The following is a 15,113-nucleotide window of genomic DNA, read 5'->3' as shown; positions in this document are numbered from 1 at the left end:
ATGCACGAGCTACAATCTAGAAAGCATGAAAAAATGGAGTCTTATAAAAAAATTATGCCAGAAAATGCAGTAGTTCCATGCCACACGGCGGTTCCATGCACTTGCACAAAATGTTCACAGGAAACGCAGTCCGGTGATATCTAGGAGACCTCAGGTGGGCGAGGTTGGCTGTTGCGTTCTGGTGAGCATAACCATGCCTTCAGCGTTAAAAATGATGATGGTACAACCTGGTTAGTATTGAGGAAGGAACAAGGCTGGGATTCCTTGTAGCGTTGGAAGGTCGGGTGTCTCATGCGTTGGATTCTGAGACGTGGCTGCGACAGACGCTTTGTTTCTAAAATGCGTGCTTGTTGACGGATTGTGACGGCGTGATGCCTGCGGGCTGGCGGTATGCAAGAAGTGCGTCCGCATGTTTCTTGGCGTTTTCCGTGGTGTTGCGGTCTGTGTAACTCCAGGCGCAGAGAGCGTCTCTGGTGACTTTCCTCTGTGCGAGAAAATTTGACGTCTTGGAATACTTTTTGGGTTAGAGATCTTATTTTCCGCTGTTCTTCAATTGGTGAGTGTGCTTCCGTTGAATTTCGCGTTCGTCGATGCCTTAGTTGCAGTCTATTTTGTTGTCGCATGAGGTCGCGCGCTTGGCTATGCTTGCTTTGCTGATGCTGCTCAGGAGATGGCTGTAGTGGCAAGCCTTCCGGAATGGGACATTCATTTACTTTGAGGTTTGACGCGTCCTGTAGACAGCTGATGCATGGTGAACAGGTTTCTTGATTATCTGGTATGGTTGGTGGTGCGCCATCATTGCTAGCCTGCTCTTCAGAGGCTTCTGTGAAGTGGTTGATTACGGACGCTTCTGAAAAACAACTGCGTACGAGGTTTGATGTATGATTTGCTTCTGAGTTGGTTCGAATCTTGGATTGGTGACCACTGCATGAGAATACCACATGTGACGTCGCATCACCAGGTTTAAAATGCAAATTTTGGCATGTCTGCGGTGCCGTGGAAATGAACTCTTGCGACAAAAAACATTCAGAGTTGACAGATAGTTCATCAGGGGCTTCTTCTTCGCGGCTCACTATGAGTGGTTCTTGCGCCTGGTAGCATGTGACGTTCGATGCGTCTGAGCCTTCTGTGTTTGGAGTTTCTGGTGGCTGCGCACTAGACGGCAACACCGCAACAGGGGTAGTTCGGTAAGGTTTGAGTTGTGAATGGCCCTCTTTCTGTGCAACTAACGATGCGAGCTGTTCTGGCGCATGAATCTGGGTGGTAAGTCCAGGGCTTTGCGTAGCATCGTCCAAGCTCCGCAGCTCTATCCCGACCATTGTGAGCGTGCTAGATGTGAGATGAACATTGGGAGTCACGAAAAAGCCAAGCGATGGAAAACCAGGAGGCGGGCCAAGTCTGCGAGATGGGGAGTAAGCTGCTCCAATGCGTGAAGACTGACTTTCACTCTTTGAGTCATCTTGGTGTTGTTTGGTATTTTCCCCATGTGTCAGCTAGTCTACCACAAACAAGGCGTCTTTATGACACAAATAGTGACCGTTAGGAGCAGAGCTGCGTCGTAGAAAACCAGATGGTGGACCATGTATGCGAGACGAAGCTTGAAAAGCATCAGTAGGGTGAGCGACGTCTCGTGCCGTATGTTGGTGCCACGACTTTGGAAATGCCGACTTTCGTGCACAAGGGAGCTGCGCTTGATGGTTGGGTTTTTCTGAATATACGCATGGCCTTCTGTAAGTAAACGCATGTGCCACTTTGTCTTGAGGCACTTGTCGATTCGCGCTGGACTTTCGAATGCTTGAGGACTGCTTAGGAAATTGACGATAGTGTGCAGTTGTCTCTAGCTGGTTGGCAATGACTAGGTCTTGGTCATAGTCATTAAAACGGGTAATCATCTCCTCTTTGATTTTTTGCCATGACTCGTCGTTCTCGAATATGTGAATTAGGTAAAATTTAAATGCCTCACCGGTGACGTAGTCACTGAAGTTCGTAACCATCTCCCATTCCGACCAAGATGCAGCGGTAGCGTGGAGCTCGTACAGGTAGAACCAGTCCTGCACGGGTCCATCGTCCGCTGCTCCGGTGTACTTAGGAATGGGAAGGTCATCTGATGCTGCTGTTATGATGCTTGGTGGTCTTGGTGGTCCGCGTTCTTCTGTGGTCCGCGTTCGGTCACTGCGTCTCGCTGAGGTCTTCGATGATGATGGCCGGGCGATGAAGTGGTTGCGAGGTCTTCATCCTGTCGACTTGTGTGACGCTACGATGGATGGGCGACGTGGCCTGGCTCATACGCTATGTTTTTTCTGTTCTGCACTTCTTCCTCCTCAGCTTCTACCAACCATCAGTTCATACGTCACATATATATATATATATATATATATATATATATATATATATATATATATATATATATATATATATATATATATATATATATATATATATATATATATATATATAATGTCACGAGCGGTTGCAATGCACGGCGCATACAGCGCGAATGAACATTCAGAAAAAAGGTGAAGAAGGAAGACGACGTTGGGTGTGCTGTCTCGAGACCCCTTGTGGAAGTAAACGCGAACCATCCAGGCTCGCCTGTTTTTCAACCTTTTCGTGTACTTCTTGCGTGTAACATTTGGTGGAGGTGCTGGGTATACGTCTTTCCTAGTAACGGCATTTAGGCGACGGTAATCGACACAGAATCGCCACGTGCCGTCTTTCTTCTTCACCAGTATCACTGGAGCTGCCCAAGGGCTAGACGATTCCCGAATTACTCCTTTACCCATCATTTCTTCGACTTGAGCGCTGATGATCTTTCGCTCCGCAGAGGACACACGATATGGTTTTTGACGAATCGGTTCAGCGGATCCTGTGTTGATGCGATGGCGAGTACGGGATGCAGGAATCGATGTGGGGCCGTCGTGCTGTGCAAAGTCGAATATTGAAGAGTGTTTCGAGAGCAGGGCCATCAAAACACGACGTTCATGGTCACTGAGCGATGTAGCTACCATTCCGAGCATGTGTTCGTTTGCGGTGTGCGAGACACTGGTTTGTGCTGTATCCGGTAGTTCTGTAAGCACTGCCATAGGTATAAATGACTCTCCCTGAAACGTAGCAAGTTTTAGGCCTTGAGACAGCACTACGGCTTCAGTGGAGCAATTTAGCGTCCATAGCCCTGCGCATCCATCGGTAACTGAAACCATACAATACGGAACCAACACATTTTTCTTAAGACAGTTTCTATGGACCGGTTCCACCGCAACATCGAACGAAGTACTAACAGAAGACGAACAAACAACAGGAACGCGCATCGCGGATAAAGCGGGCACAACAGTGTCTTCAGAAACACAAAACACACTCTCTTGCTGGGATGATTCTTCTAAGAGCGCAGAGGACACACTTCCGCAAATACTGAGTTCTCCTGTTCGGCAGTCAACATTGGCGCCACACAATTTCAAAAAGTCAATGCCGAGAATTACATCGTGTGTGGAACGCGGAAGCACGGTAAACTCAGTGTTAAAGGTTTGACCACCCAAGGAGACATCCACGTTACACACACCAACCGGGTATAATGAGTCCCCACTCACTCCACGAAAGCTTGTGCTGTGGTCCCAATGAAACATAACCTTGCGTCCCAGCAGATTTTTGAACACCACACTCATGACAGAAACAGTTGCTCCCGTGTCGACTAAAGCCATGGTAGAAACGCCATCAATAAGTACATTAACCTTATTCTTCAGCATGAAGATAGGTGGAGGTATCCGAGTCGGCAGCAAAGATTTTCCAGCGACCTCACCTCCATCGGCCGCGCTGGCTAGTTTCCCGGCGGTGGTGACTCGAAGCGGCGTCGAGGAGATGATGACGTCACACGCCGTCTGGGAGATGGAGATCGAGACGCTCGGAAAGCTGGTGGTGGTGTCAGAGTACGTTCGGAGGCAGGAGAGCGGTAACGGTTTCGATACCTTTCTTGTTCTCCAGAATAGCTGTCCAGAGGGAAGTGACGGCTTCTTTCTTCTCGGAAGTAGCCTTCAAAAGTGGTGTTTCCTGGCCTATTAGTGTCCATTGCACGACCACCGTGTTGCATAAACGATCCCGACTGTCCATTGCTGAATGCCCGACGTCGGTTACAATACCTAGCTATGTGGCCAGGCGTGCCACAGTTGTAACACACGGGCAGAGGGCGAACTTCCGGACGCTGATTGAAATATTCCACAGCGGCCACAGGCTGAGAGTAACTCATCCCCTCCCCTTGGATGTCGTAGGCAGTGCTGGGTCTTCGTGGGCGAACGTCGCGTGGATGCTGATCAAAACGCCGATCAATCGAGTCGTAATGGCGTTGTTCGGTCTGGCCATAATGCGGGTCGTGTCGGTAGCTGTTACAATCCGCAGCATTCACCGAATGCTGCCAAGTAGCCGGAGGAGATGCGCAGACGGCGTCTCGGAAAGCGACGGAGGCGCAACGCGGCACCGCATAACGCGTTTGTTCTTCGTGCCGCAGGAGCTCCTCACGGACAATCTGCCGAATGGTAGCTGAGAGGTCTGTCTGCGGACTCGCGTCAACGCTGGCCACAGTCGTGACATTGGCTAGCCGTCCAAACTTCGGCGTGATTCGGCGAGTTTTCAGCGCCTCGAATGTGCGGCAGTGCCGAATCACGTCTGATACGGTGTTCAGGTTGTCTTTTCCAATGAGGAAGTTATAGACGTCTTCCGCAATACCTTTTAAAAGGTGTCCCACTTTATCTTCCTCGGGCATTCGAGAGTCGATGGTCTTACACAGCTTGAGAACTTCTTCAATATATGTCGTGCAAGTCTCGCCGATCACCTGAGCTCTCTGAGCTAAAGCTGTTTCCGCTCGTTTCTTCTTAGTGTCCGAGTCGCTAAAGCACTTCTTCATTTCTTCAATAAGACTGCTCCATGTAGTAAGCGTGTCGGCGTGGTTTTCATACCAAACCAGGGCCGTGTCCGTCAAATAAAAAACGACATGCCTGAGCTGGCTGGCCGGGTTCCAGTTGTTGCATTGGCTTACCCTTTCGCTCGGCTAAAACAGAAGTGGCGCACGTCGCTCGCATGAAGCTATGCAATGCACGAACCACTGAGTGACTCGCCCGGCGGGCTTCGTCTGCCAACGGGGAAATGTCACGAGCGGTTGCAATGCACGGCGCATACAGCGCGAATGAACATTCAGAAAAAAGGTGAAGAAGGAAGACGACGTTGGGTGTGCTGTCTCGAGACCCCTTGTGGAAGTAAACGCGAACCATCCAGGCTCGCCTGTTTTTCAACCTTTTCGTGTACTTCTTGCGTGTAACATTATATATATATATATATATATATATATATATATATATATATATATATATATATATATATATATATATATATATATATATATATATAATCTTGTAACGGGGTTTATTTGCAGCGAAGAACACAGAAAGCGAACCAGTCAGCAGCGTCCGGCCAAGCGCAGCAAGCACGAGCTTATGCTGATGGCGATGCCCCTGATGCGCCGAGAAAGGCCGCTGAAGCTCCTCTTCTTCACTACAATATAGCTTGTGAAATTCTCACCAAGCTGCTGGGACCGAGTATATAAGCGTTGTTCGGCACGGCGTTTGCGTACCTCAGGCCGTCCGAAACCTTGTGTGAGGATCGTTTTGAAGAGCGACCATGTAGGGAGTTCCGCATCGTGGTTTATAAACCACAGCTTGGCCACGTCCGACAGGTAGAAGGAGACGTAGGCCAACTTGGCGGCGTCATCCCATTTGTTGTGAGTACTCACTCGCTCGTACATTGAAATCCAGTCGTCAACGTCCTTGTCTTCTGTGCCTGAGAAAACAGGGGGATCTCGCAGACGCAGAGAACCGGCGCAGAGAACAGTAGGCGGTGCCGGTGGAGGAGTTTGAGCGGCGCTTGCGTCGGTAGGCATAATAGATAGTAAAATGTGATTCCGAAGCTCCAGTGTGATCTAAACCCAGCAGAATCCACCACTTCTAACGGGGTTTATTTGCAGCGCAGAACGCAGAAAGCGAAGCAGTTAGCAGCGTCCGACCAAGCGCAGCAAGCACGAGCTTATGCTGATGGCGATGCCCCTGATGCGCCGAGAAAGACCGCTGAAGCTTCTCTTCTTAACTACAATCTATATATAATTAGAATTATAGAATATTCAAAGAAATACATTATGCAAGTTCAGAGATTTGCGATCAAGGCCACCCTGATTCTATTAAGAGACAGAGAAACAACTTTATTCAAAACGGCAAGTTTCCGAGGTATTATATCCTCTCCCCGAGATGGCAACTAGGAGTCCTTGGGCCCCAGCGGCATCTTAGGCTTGCCTGATAACTTGTAGCTGGTCCTGGATGTTTGAGCTAAGCAGCGCGGTCTCCCACTGCTGTGCATTGAAATATTTGGTGTTTGGTATCTTTACAAGGTTAGGACAAGCCCAGATAGTCTGTTTGAGGTCCGCCCGCTGATTGCAGAGTTTACATTTGTCAAAGTAGTGATCTGGATAGCAATGATTGTAAGCAATTGGGTTTGGGAAGGTGCTTCTTTATAATAGGCGTCATGCTGTCGTCTGCTGTTTATTTAATGAGGAATGTGGCAGAGGCTAGTGCTGCCTCCTTAATCGGTAGTGTTCAGTAATTTCATTGCATGAGAGTAATTGCATTGCATAGCATGCGCTCTTTGTCCACACGCGGGCTTTGTGTCATTCCTGCACCTGCTCGGCTCACTAACTCTCGAGCTAGGTTGTAACTCTCGGAAGGGAAGAGTGAGCGGGCGTCCATATAACATACACGTCCGCTCTCCATAAAAGTTGGTCAAAATTTTTTTCGCCTCTTTCGCGACCCTACCTTGAGCGAAATTATGAATTGCGGTTTCAGAGTCGCTGATTACCAAAGTTGTTTAACGGCACCTGCTCGATTCAGAGGTCGAATAGTTATGAATTCAAACCTGATCTTCAATAGTGTGCGCCTGATGTTAAGCCGCCCCGGCGTCCACACCCCCCTTTCACAACCTGGTTCTCTGTAGGTATCTCTCGAAAGGATTCGAACCACCTAAGTTACGCAGCTGAAGTAGACGTCGAAATCACTTGACCACTGCTACAGTAATAGCTAGGCATACACTTTTTATTTTGATCCGACTTCTCTTCAGACCCACTTATGTGATCCAGATATTGCGCTGTAGGTCCAAGGTGGACAACTTGCGACGGTACTAATTTGGAAGCAGGCAGAAGGGTGAACAGCTGGGTTAATGTTGTAGTGCTGAGAAGGATGTCTCGCGAGGATTGTAGCGTTCTTTCCGGGCTGTATAGTGCCCCGCTCATTAATTCAAGTAACGTGATTTTCAGCCAGCTAAATCTTCGTCGGAATCGTGGAGCAGAGTTCCACTTCTCAGTTGGCAGCGCTCGCTGCAAAAGCAGCTCGGCCCAGGAGAGCTGCGCGTAAGGACAAGTCAAATGTTATTATAACAAAGAACCGAGATGGCTGGTACAGGTATTCATTCTAAAACATGGGGCAAGCAAACACGGACAAGAAAGAATTCAGTCGAGACAATTAAACGCCCGCTATCAACTAAAGATATGCATATCGACGCAAAGAGAAAAGGCACAAATATCTTTCTGCGCAAGCCCGGGTAATGGTTAAACTGTCGATGAAGCTCGCGGTTGAGTATGCGTGAAAGATTACCTTCAAAGGGCCACTCACAACCCCGCGTTAGAAGACGAGTGTGTGGTTTTCTCCTTTCTTTTTCTACCCTTCACACGCGCGATGCATCTTCATCGCCCCTTACTTCTTTTAAAATGGTTAATAATGTCAGAACTAAGCGCTAGAACCTATAAAGATTTCGCGCTTCTGGGCTACACCTCGTTATCCCCGCTTGCGTAGCTGTAAACACACCTAATGAGGTGGGTTCCGTTGATCGTGCACGATTTTCATGCGACACGAGGAAGAACAGATAGGCGGCTGCATGGCAAAGCAGTTCAAAAGCCAAATCACATTTGCTTGATTGATATGTGGGGTTTAACGTCCCAAAACTGCCGTATGATTATGAGAGACGCCGTAGTGGAGGGCTCCGCAAATTACGACCACCTGGGGTTCTTCACCGTGCACCCAAATCTGAGCACACGGGCCTATACCATTTTAATCATCTGCGGTTAACATTTTGTCTGCGTTCATGTTTGTACGTCTTCATTTTTTAAATGCTAGTGGTGCTATGCGTGTCAAAACCACGATGCGATCCTGATTCGCGCCGTATAGAAGAGGACTCGTTGTTCGTTCCGACGAATTGGTGTCTCTAATCGCAGAAATATAAGAACACTTGGTTGTTTCACAATTCAGCCTCGTGGCGATATGACCGCCATGGCCAGGAGTTGAACCCATATTCTTGATCATTTAGGAATTCTTTTTTTTTTTTGGGGGGGGGGGGGGCGAAGCTCCTTAGGGCGTGGGCTGTGCGTCCCCTGTAGCCTGTATGTAGCCACCTCTAGTTTAGTTCTTGCAGTGTTCACTAGATGGCGGTACGGTCCCCTGTATGTAGCCACCTCTAGTTTAGTTCTTGCAGTGTTCACTAGATGGCGGTACCGTCTCCTGTATGTAGCCACCTCTCGTTTAGTTCTTGTAGTGTTTACTAGATGGTGGTACTTGTAGCTGATGATGAAAAGATGCAAGATGTTATAAACTAGAAAGCGGTACTTGTAGTTGATGAAAGACGCGAGATCTTATAAAATAGGAATGATGTCACATATGGCGCGTGTCATTGGTTGAAGGCAATCGTTCGATTTAGTGCGGCGACGTACGCTAGGGGGAGCGATGTAATAAAATCGAGTGGGCAAAATGTACAGAGGATTCATGGTTTACCAGGTTTACCTCCGGAGCTTCGCCCACTCATCATCATTCACTTCGTGGATATGGCGGGATTTTTTTTCCTCGTACTATAACCGAAAGGAATTTTATAATCGAAGGGACATCATCATTTTTATTACTATTGTTTTGTCTTCTTCGTTCTCTTTACTTTTTTCTCAAGCGTGTTCACTGCTCTTTCTGCTTGTCGAATACTACGTTTATCGAGTGCTACGTGACCGCAGTATGCGACAGAAAAAAAAAACAATAAAGTAACAGCGCTACAACGTCACCATCAGCCATTACGACGGGTAAGTCAAAATTGATAATACCATAATTACTGTAAAGTCCTGAGTAATCATTTGACTCACTTCATAATTGTACTGCGAATGTCATCATGAGAACTAAGCACAAGCTCTTTTTTTTTTCACTCGGCTCGAAGAGAGAAAGTTTACTGAACAATGTTGAGAAGAAAAATATCCAGTGATGTATGAATGCAGCGACTAGTGTAGTCTGAATGATAACATCTCTTTCAGCATGTAGTATAACACGTGCAAGCTATCCTAAAAAAAAAAAAAACTGGCTGACATATGCGTAAATGCCTCTAGTATACAGTATACACTTTGTGTGTGTGGCGGCTGCATTTCCGATGGAGGCGGAAATGTTGTAGGCCCGTGTGCTCAGATTTGGGTGCACGTTAAAGAACCCCAGGTGGTCTAAATTTCCGGAGCCCTCTACTACGGCGTCTCTCATAATCATATGGTGGTTTTGGGACGTTAAACCCCACAAATCAATCAACACTTTGTGTGAAACCAGCCTGATATCGTATATACGAATTTGAGTCGACCTTTAAGGTATAGTTTGGGTAAAGCGTTACCGACATATCACTAAAACACTGGATGATGTTATCTATTAATTCTCATAACGACGTAACAAACTGAAGCGTGTGTTATGGTATGCCATTTTCTTCGTTAACTACACCGCTTTTTGCGAAAAAAAATCATCCTTAATTGTTATTATTTTTTATACGCGCACCTTTTGGGTCGAGTACGATTGAGAACAGGACGCAGACGATGCACCTAAAAGCGGGGAAGATGACTGCGAAGAAGAGTGCTGCGTTGAAAAGGTGACTCAGTGCGAGGAACAGTTTTTTCAGCAACCGCCAAATGACGAGTATGCCGGCGTCCTTCGTCTCTCGCCAGTGGAGCACGAAGGTGCGGCAGGTGGCGTAGACGTTGGCCAGCATTGATGTCAACTGGCACTGGGACAGCAGCTTCAGTACGATGCTTGTTTTCAGCATCACCATGGTTGCTAAGGTCTTCAGGTGCCACACGAAATCACCCTGCCGGAGCTCCTCTTGCAACAGCTGCGGGTGAGTAGTGCAGCGTAAGGAATCATGAATTAGAGCATGCTGTTAAGCTCGCGGTGTAGTTTGAGACAACCAACGGGGGGAGGGGGGGATCAGGCAGACCCCCCGTACCTTGAGAATCGATGTTATGCCAAACATGTGGAGGGAATGTGACCGTGCTGTATGTTTTTTTTTTTTTTTGTTATTGAATGACAAGTTACGCAATGACGCTAAATATTTGTAAAAATGTGCGCACCGACATTTGTGGAACAGTCGCGCATGTTTCACGCAATGATGCCAACAGCAACAGGCGTATTAGCTACACGAAAAGAGGTAAGCTGATATGAAACGCTTGTGCTCGCGAAGACGGTAGCTTCCGTGAGTGCCGCAACGAAGAGCTTGAAATGAAACAAGAAACTAAGCCAATGCAAGGTAAAAGCACATTTGACATGAGCGACGAAGAAGTTGAAAGGTATCGATTATAATTATGGGGGATTTACATCCCGAACACCGAATATCATAATGAATGACACAGTAATTGGGGGGGGGGGGGGCTTCGAAAATTTTGACCATCTATTAAAGTTGATCGTCTACAAGCCTACGTTAAAGCTGTTGGTACCTCAGCTCGGACATTTATTATGTGAAGTAATAGTATTCCCAGATGAGCCTTAAGATACCATTTTCTTTTGTATAAGCAGTGTCCTACCATATTTATGTGACGTAGTGTTCTCAGATGAGCCTTATATTACCATTCTCTTTTGTATAAAGTGTTGCCTAGGCAGATAGAAACAAGTTAGAATAAGCCGAGTGGTGCGTTGTTCATGCCTTACAGTGCCAACAGTTCTCGCAAGTAACAGCTTCGCTGAAATTTCAAGAGTTATTGGGGGTAAAGAACACTTGCCAACGATCCATAATATGATTATGAGTTAAAGGTCCATCCTTACTACCTAGAACAATACCTTTGGATCAGCAGTGGTTTCAGAATCTCCGACAAGATCTACCAGGGCACTCAAGTTTCTTATCTAAACCAAGGAACTAAGACCTGCATCTCTACGGTAAGGTCATGTGTTCCAAACATGGCTTCTTAAAGTACATCTGCAAAGTGGTAATGTTTCAATGCACCGATAGCGAGTAAAGACGTGAGGAGTAAAAATTTTGCTATGGGACACGTCGTCACACACAGCATGCTTCAACTTTCCACAGATTTCCCATTAGTGGAGCAGGAACACCGTTTACTCGATTTCTCGGTTATTTCGTGAGATCAGTGTGAGGCTCAGGAGTAAAACGCACCTTGCGGCCGGTTTCCATCTCGTCACGAATGGCAGCGCAAGCGGCCACAAAAATAACAAAGTTGGTCACCAGCAGACCGAGCAGCAGGAGGTTGACTGCAGCTTTCTTCACTGCCCTGGCCTCGGCCGCCAACAGAGAGATGAATCGGGTGGCGTAGAAGAACACGGAAGCGCGCAAAACTGCCGTCGTGAAGTGCCCTAGACTGGTCAGCAGAACACGTAGCGCGTCGCCTTCGGCCAGTGACGCCAGCGCCGTCAGCAGATGCAGGACCTGCGTGCCCGGCGGCCGCCGATTAACGGGCAAGATACGGTAGTCGAAACAAACACTTGTTTATTACGCACCAAAATGGGAGAGAGTAAGCATCTTTATTCGGCTATTGCTTAATTATTGAAGCGGGTGTTACCGTTTTCGTCACTACCAGACGGCGCTGGTCGGAGAGCTGGCATAAAGTACGAATCCTCAACCTCACTACTTAAAGTAAAAATTAATCTAGCTTTTGGTTCATTAAGTATTACGGCTTGGTGACGCTAGCCACCACCCGATCTAAAGGGTACAGCCATATCCGTCCATCCATCCATCCATCCATCCATCCATCCATCCATCCATCCATCCATCCATCCATCCATAAAGTTACTGTATATGCTACCTTTAGGTAGCATATACAGGAACTCTAAGTTGGCGAAAGGGCAAAAACGAAATAAGGGTGGGGGCATGTAAGACAGTTCAAAGGATAGCACCTTACTGTTTGAAGCGGGATCGCGACTTCGTCAAATCAAGATGCGCTCTACATTACTGCACGTGCTCTGTTTTGACTGTGACCGCTGCGTCGAGAGGCGTTGCGTAAAAACCAGCTGCACCAAAGGGCAGGTGGTTTTGCGGCTGGCGTGGCATTGCCGACGAATAACGGCACGAATTATCACTTCGACACATATAGCAGAGACGGAAATGAAATCCTTATTTCCTACGTTTCAAGTGTTACTTTTACACCGAAAGATTTGCCTTGAGGTACTTCGGCTACGTTGGCGCATGTGTACGAGGAGGCGTAATTCACCGATTAGGAATATTGCTGAAACTTGTCCACGTCGTGGAGAATGGGGTATCAGCTTTGCGAAACATTGGCTTGGCCGTATTTCTTACTTCCTGATATTCGGAGACTTCTGTTTCCTCCAAACCTTCATGTTTTTTTTTTTCTTAACATTACCCTCGTTTGTACATAGATGGAGAATTCGTGAACATAGTGTCGCTACAGCCGACGTTTCGACAATTGGTCCTAAAAGAACACTAAATTTAAATAAAAATAAACGTCACAGTGAAAACTCAATGTATGACAACACCTAAAACGACAATATTATCAAAAACAGTGCCCTACTTACCGAGAAATTAGGGTAAACGGACAAGAACACAATGCCACAGTAGGGCATTTTTAAATAATCCCGATGACATCAGACGGACGGCCAACAATTTATCACTGGTAATCGATCTGACTGCACCAAATAAAGAACCTTCCATGCTTCAAGAGGCGCAATAAAATGCTACTTGTTCATTTCTGTTTGATTCATGGAAAAAAGAACCGCCGGACGTTACCATGGCGAATTGCGCGAGGGAATCAAAAATTCAATTTTCGCGTGGTTACACGGGACAGCTAGTGCCATCTAGCGGGGCGTACTTAAAACAAAAGCGTCTGCAATCTCGGAGTCAATGGAGAGAAATTGATCAACGGCTGTTTTTGCTGCTGCGGCTCCCGCTTCTTTCGGTAGCTGCTACTAGCGCAGTAAAGCCGGGCAATGGTGTGCACGGCAACATTGACGTGAGACGGACTGGTCGGTCCGCTTCTTGAGGCGGGTAATTTGAAGTGCGCTAACACGATGCGGACCACTAAAGCGTGATTTTATTTCAAAATAGGCCCTTCCTCGGCACAAAAGTAACACTACAAGGTTTCTGGAACGTTATTTCAACAATCAACGTCGACTTAATAGTTGACTTTAGTGTCCCTTTAAGGCTGCAGCTTGAATAAGACAGCCGCTGCAGCCTTAAGGAATACTGCTTGTCGGAACGTTGGTTGGAGCGACACTACGCGTTCACAATATGTCTAATTTCTTCAAGCGTCCATCTTTTCCTGCACATCTGCCTGGTATGCAGCAAGTGCTATAAAAGTGGGCAGGCAGCACACACACTCCGCAGACGCGTTTCCGGGTGTAATACGCTTAAATCAGTTTGCCTACTCACAGTGCTTCCGAAGAGGGCGACTCCGAGTGCGTACGAGCGAATATTATCCCAGTGGGTTTCACGGATAAGAACATCGTTCCAAGCAGAGCGACACCAAGACAAAAACTTGTCCGTATCTTCAGCGCTCCACGAGAGCAGATCTCCGTCCTGAGAGCTCTCCTGTTTCGTCGCCGCTTTGCCGTCGTGTTGCAGGAGGACCCATTTTTCGTCGGTCCCATACTGCACGGCCTCCGTCTGGCGGGGTTCGGATGTGGCCATGGCCTCGGCTTCCCGTCTCCCTTTAAGACTCCGGGGATTGTAAAATGCGCTGCTCCGTCACTTAATTTCTGGGGGAAACCAGTGGCTCCGTTTCCCCTACAGAGCTACGCCAGATCAGAGGCTGGTGCGCCGCTGGGTAGCTTTGCTTTGCTTTGCTTTCTTAGGGCACGTACCCACATTGGGGGATTGGCCAAGAATGCAGCGTAGAGACTGTTAAACTTTATTTTAAGTAAGCTATGAAATTTAAAGCCAGAAATAAATAAATGACAATAATACGTAAAATATTCAATATAACTACAAGTAATGTGCGTAGACCAGCTGATGATAATGATGATGATGACGACGACGGAAGTGTAACAAGACTGATTGTCGGCCCAGTTGGTACTTGCTTAGTGACATACTTTGGCCGCAAATTTCACAAACACAGAGTGAAGCAACACAAAACTACAACACATGCGGCACTTCCAACCAAAGTAGGCCGAGCGTAAACTCAGGCTTAAGTATCGCATACAGACATGCGCAGTCTTCACACAGCCTTACGTTATCCTGCTATCGAAGAATCTCTTCTCCGGTACGTACTACGTCACTGACGTGTCTTTAATTTGTGTTGTTGAAATTTGCGGCCTAAGTAGGCCATTAATACGACGGTAGAGGCGGTTGTGGTAGCATAGTTCGTGATGGTGGCACCTGTCTTTTCATGGAGATACGCCAAGTAGTGGAACAATGGATGAGTGTTAGAAATTACTTTTGTTATTTAATAACGCTGCGCAATAAACAGTAATGTGGATGTGCACGTGGCTACTCAAGGTCTCCGACTGAAGAAACGCGTAGGTGTTTAGAACATAAGCCAGTAGACTTGACATTTAGTCCTAGGCGTATCAGCCGAGGGGGGGGGGGGGGGGGGTAGACTTCTCTTAAAGCTCTGCTGGCAGCCCACATTCACTCCGTGAATGTTGGCTGCCAGCAGAGCTACAAGAGAAGTGCTTAAACATCATTGAGCGAGTAAATCGGATTTTGGTAGCCATTACAACTTCTCACATTTAGTGGTTCCATGCCAGAAAGAGGTGCAGAGGCTGGGCTGCACTTGAAGAAGGTGGCTACTTGGGCTGGTTAGTATTGCACTCTACAAGAAATATACTTAATTTGTGTGCAGAACAAATTAA

At 47.2% G+C, this 15,113-nt stretch overlaps 1 protein-coding gene across 1 annotated transcript; it reads right to left on the bottom strand.

Moving 5' to 3' along the window:
• Window positions 1–7,100: 7,100 nt before the first annotated feature.
• LOC142765094 (uncharacterized) lies at window positions 7,101–14,023 on the bottom strand. The gene is made up of 4 exons (XM_075865660.1): window positions 13,693–14,023; window positions 11,467–11,736; window positions 9,864–10,194; window positions 7,101–7,426 (listed from the first exon to the last, which is right to left on the bottom strand). The coding sequence occupies exons 1-4, from the start codon at window positions 13,948–13,950 to the stop codon at window positions 7,383–7,385; spliced, it is 903 nt and encodes a 300-aa protein (XP_075721775.1). The 5' UTR covers window positions 13,951–14,023; the 3' UTR covers window positions 7,101–7,382.
• Between the last annotated feature and the right edge of the window lie 1,090 nt (window positions 14,024–15,113).

The sequence above is a fragment of the Rhipicephalus microplus genome, chromosome 6 (genome assembly GCF_043290135.1).
Source record: "Rhipicephalus microplus isolate Deutch F79 chromosome 6, USDA_Rmic, whole genome shotgun sequence".
Taxonomy (NCBI): domain Eukaryota; kingdom Metazoa; phylum Arthropoda; class Arachnida; order Ixodida; family Ixodidae; genus Rhipicephalus; species Rhipicephalus microplus.
This window is presented reverse-complemented; position numbering and strand designations above follow the sequence as displayed.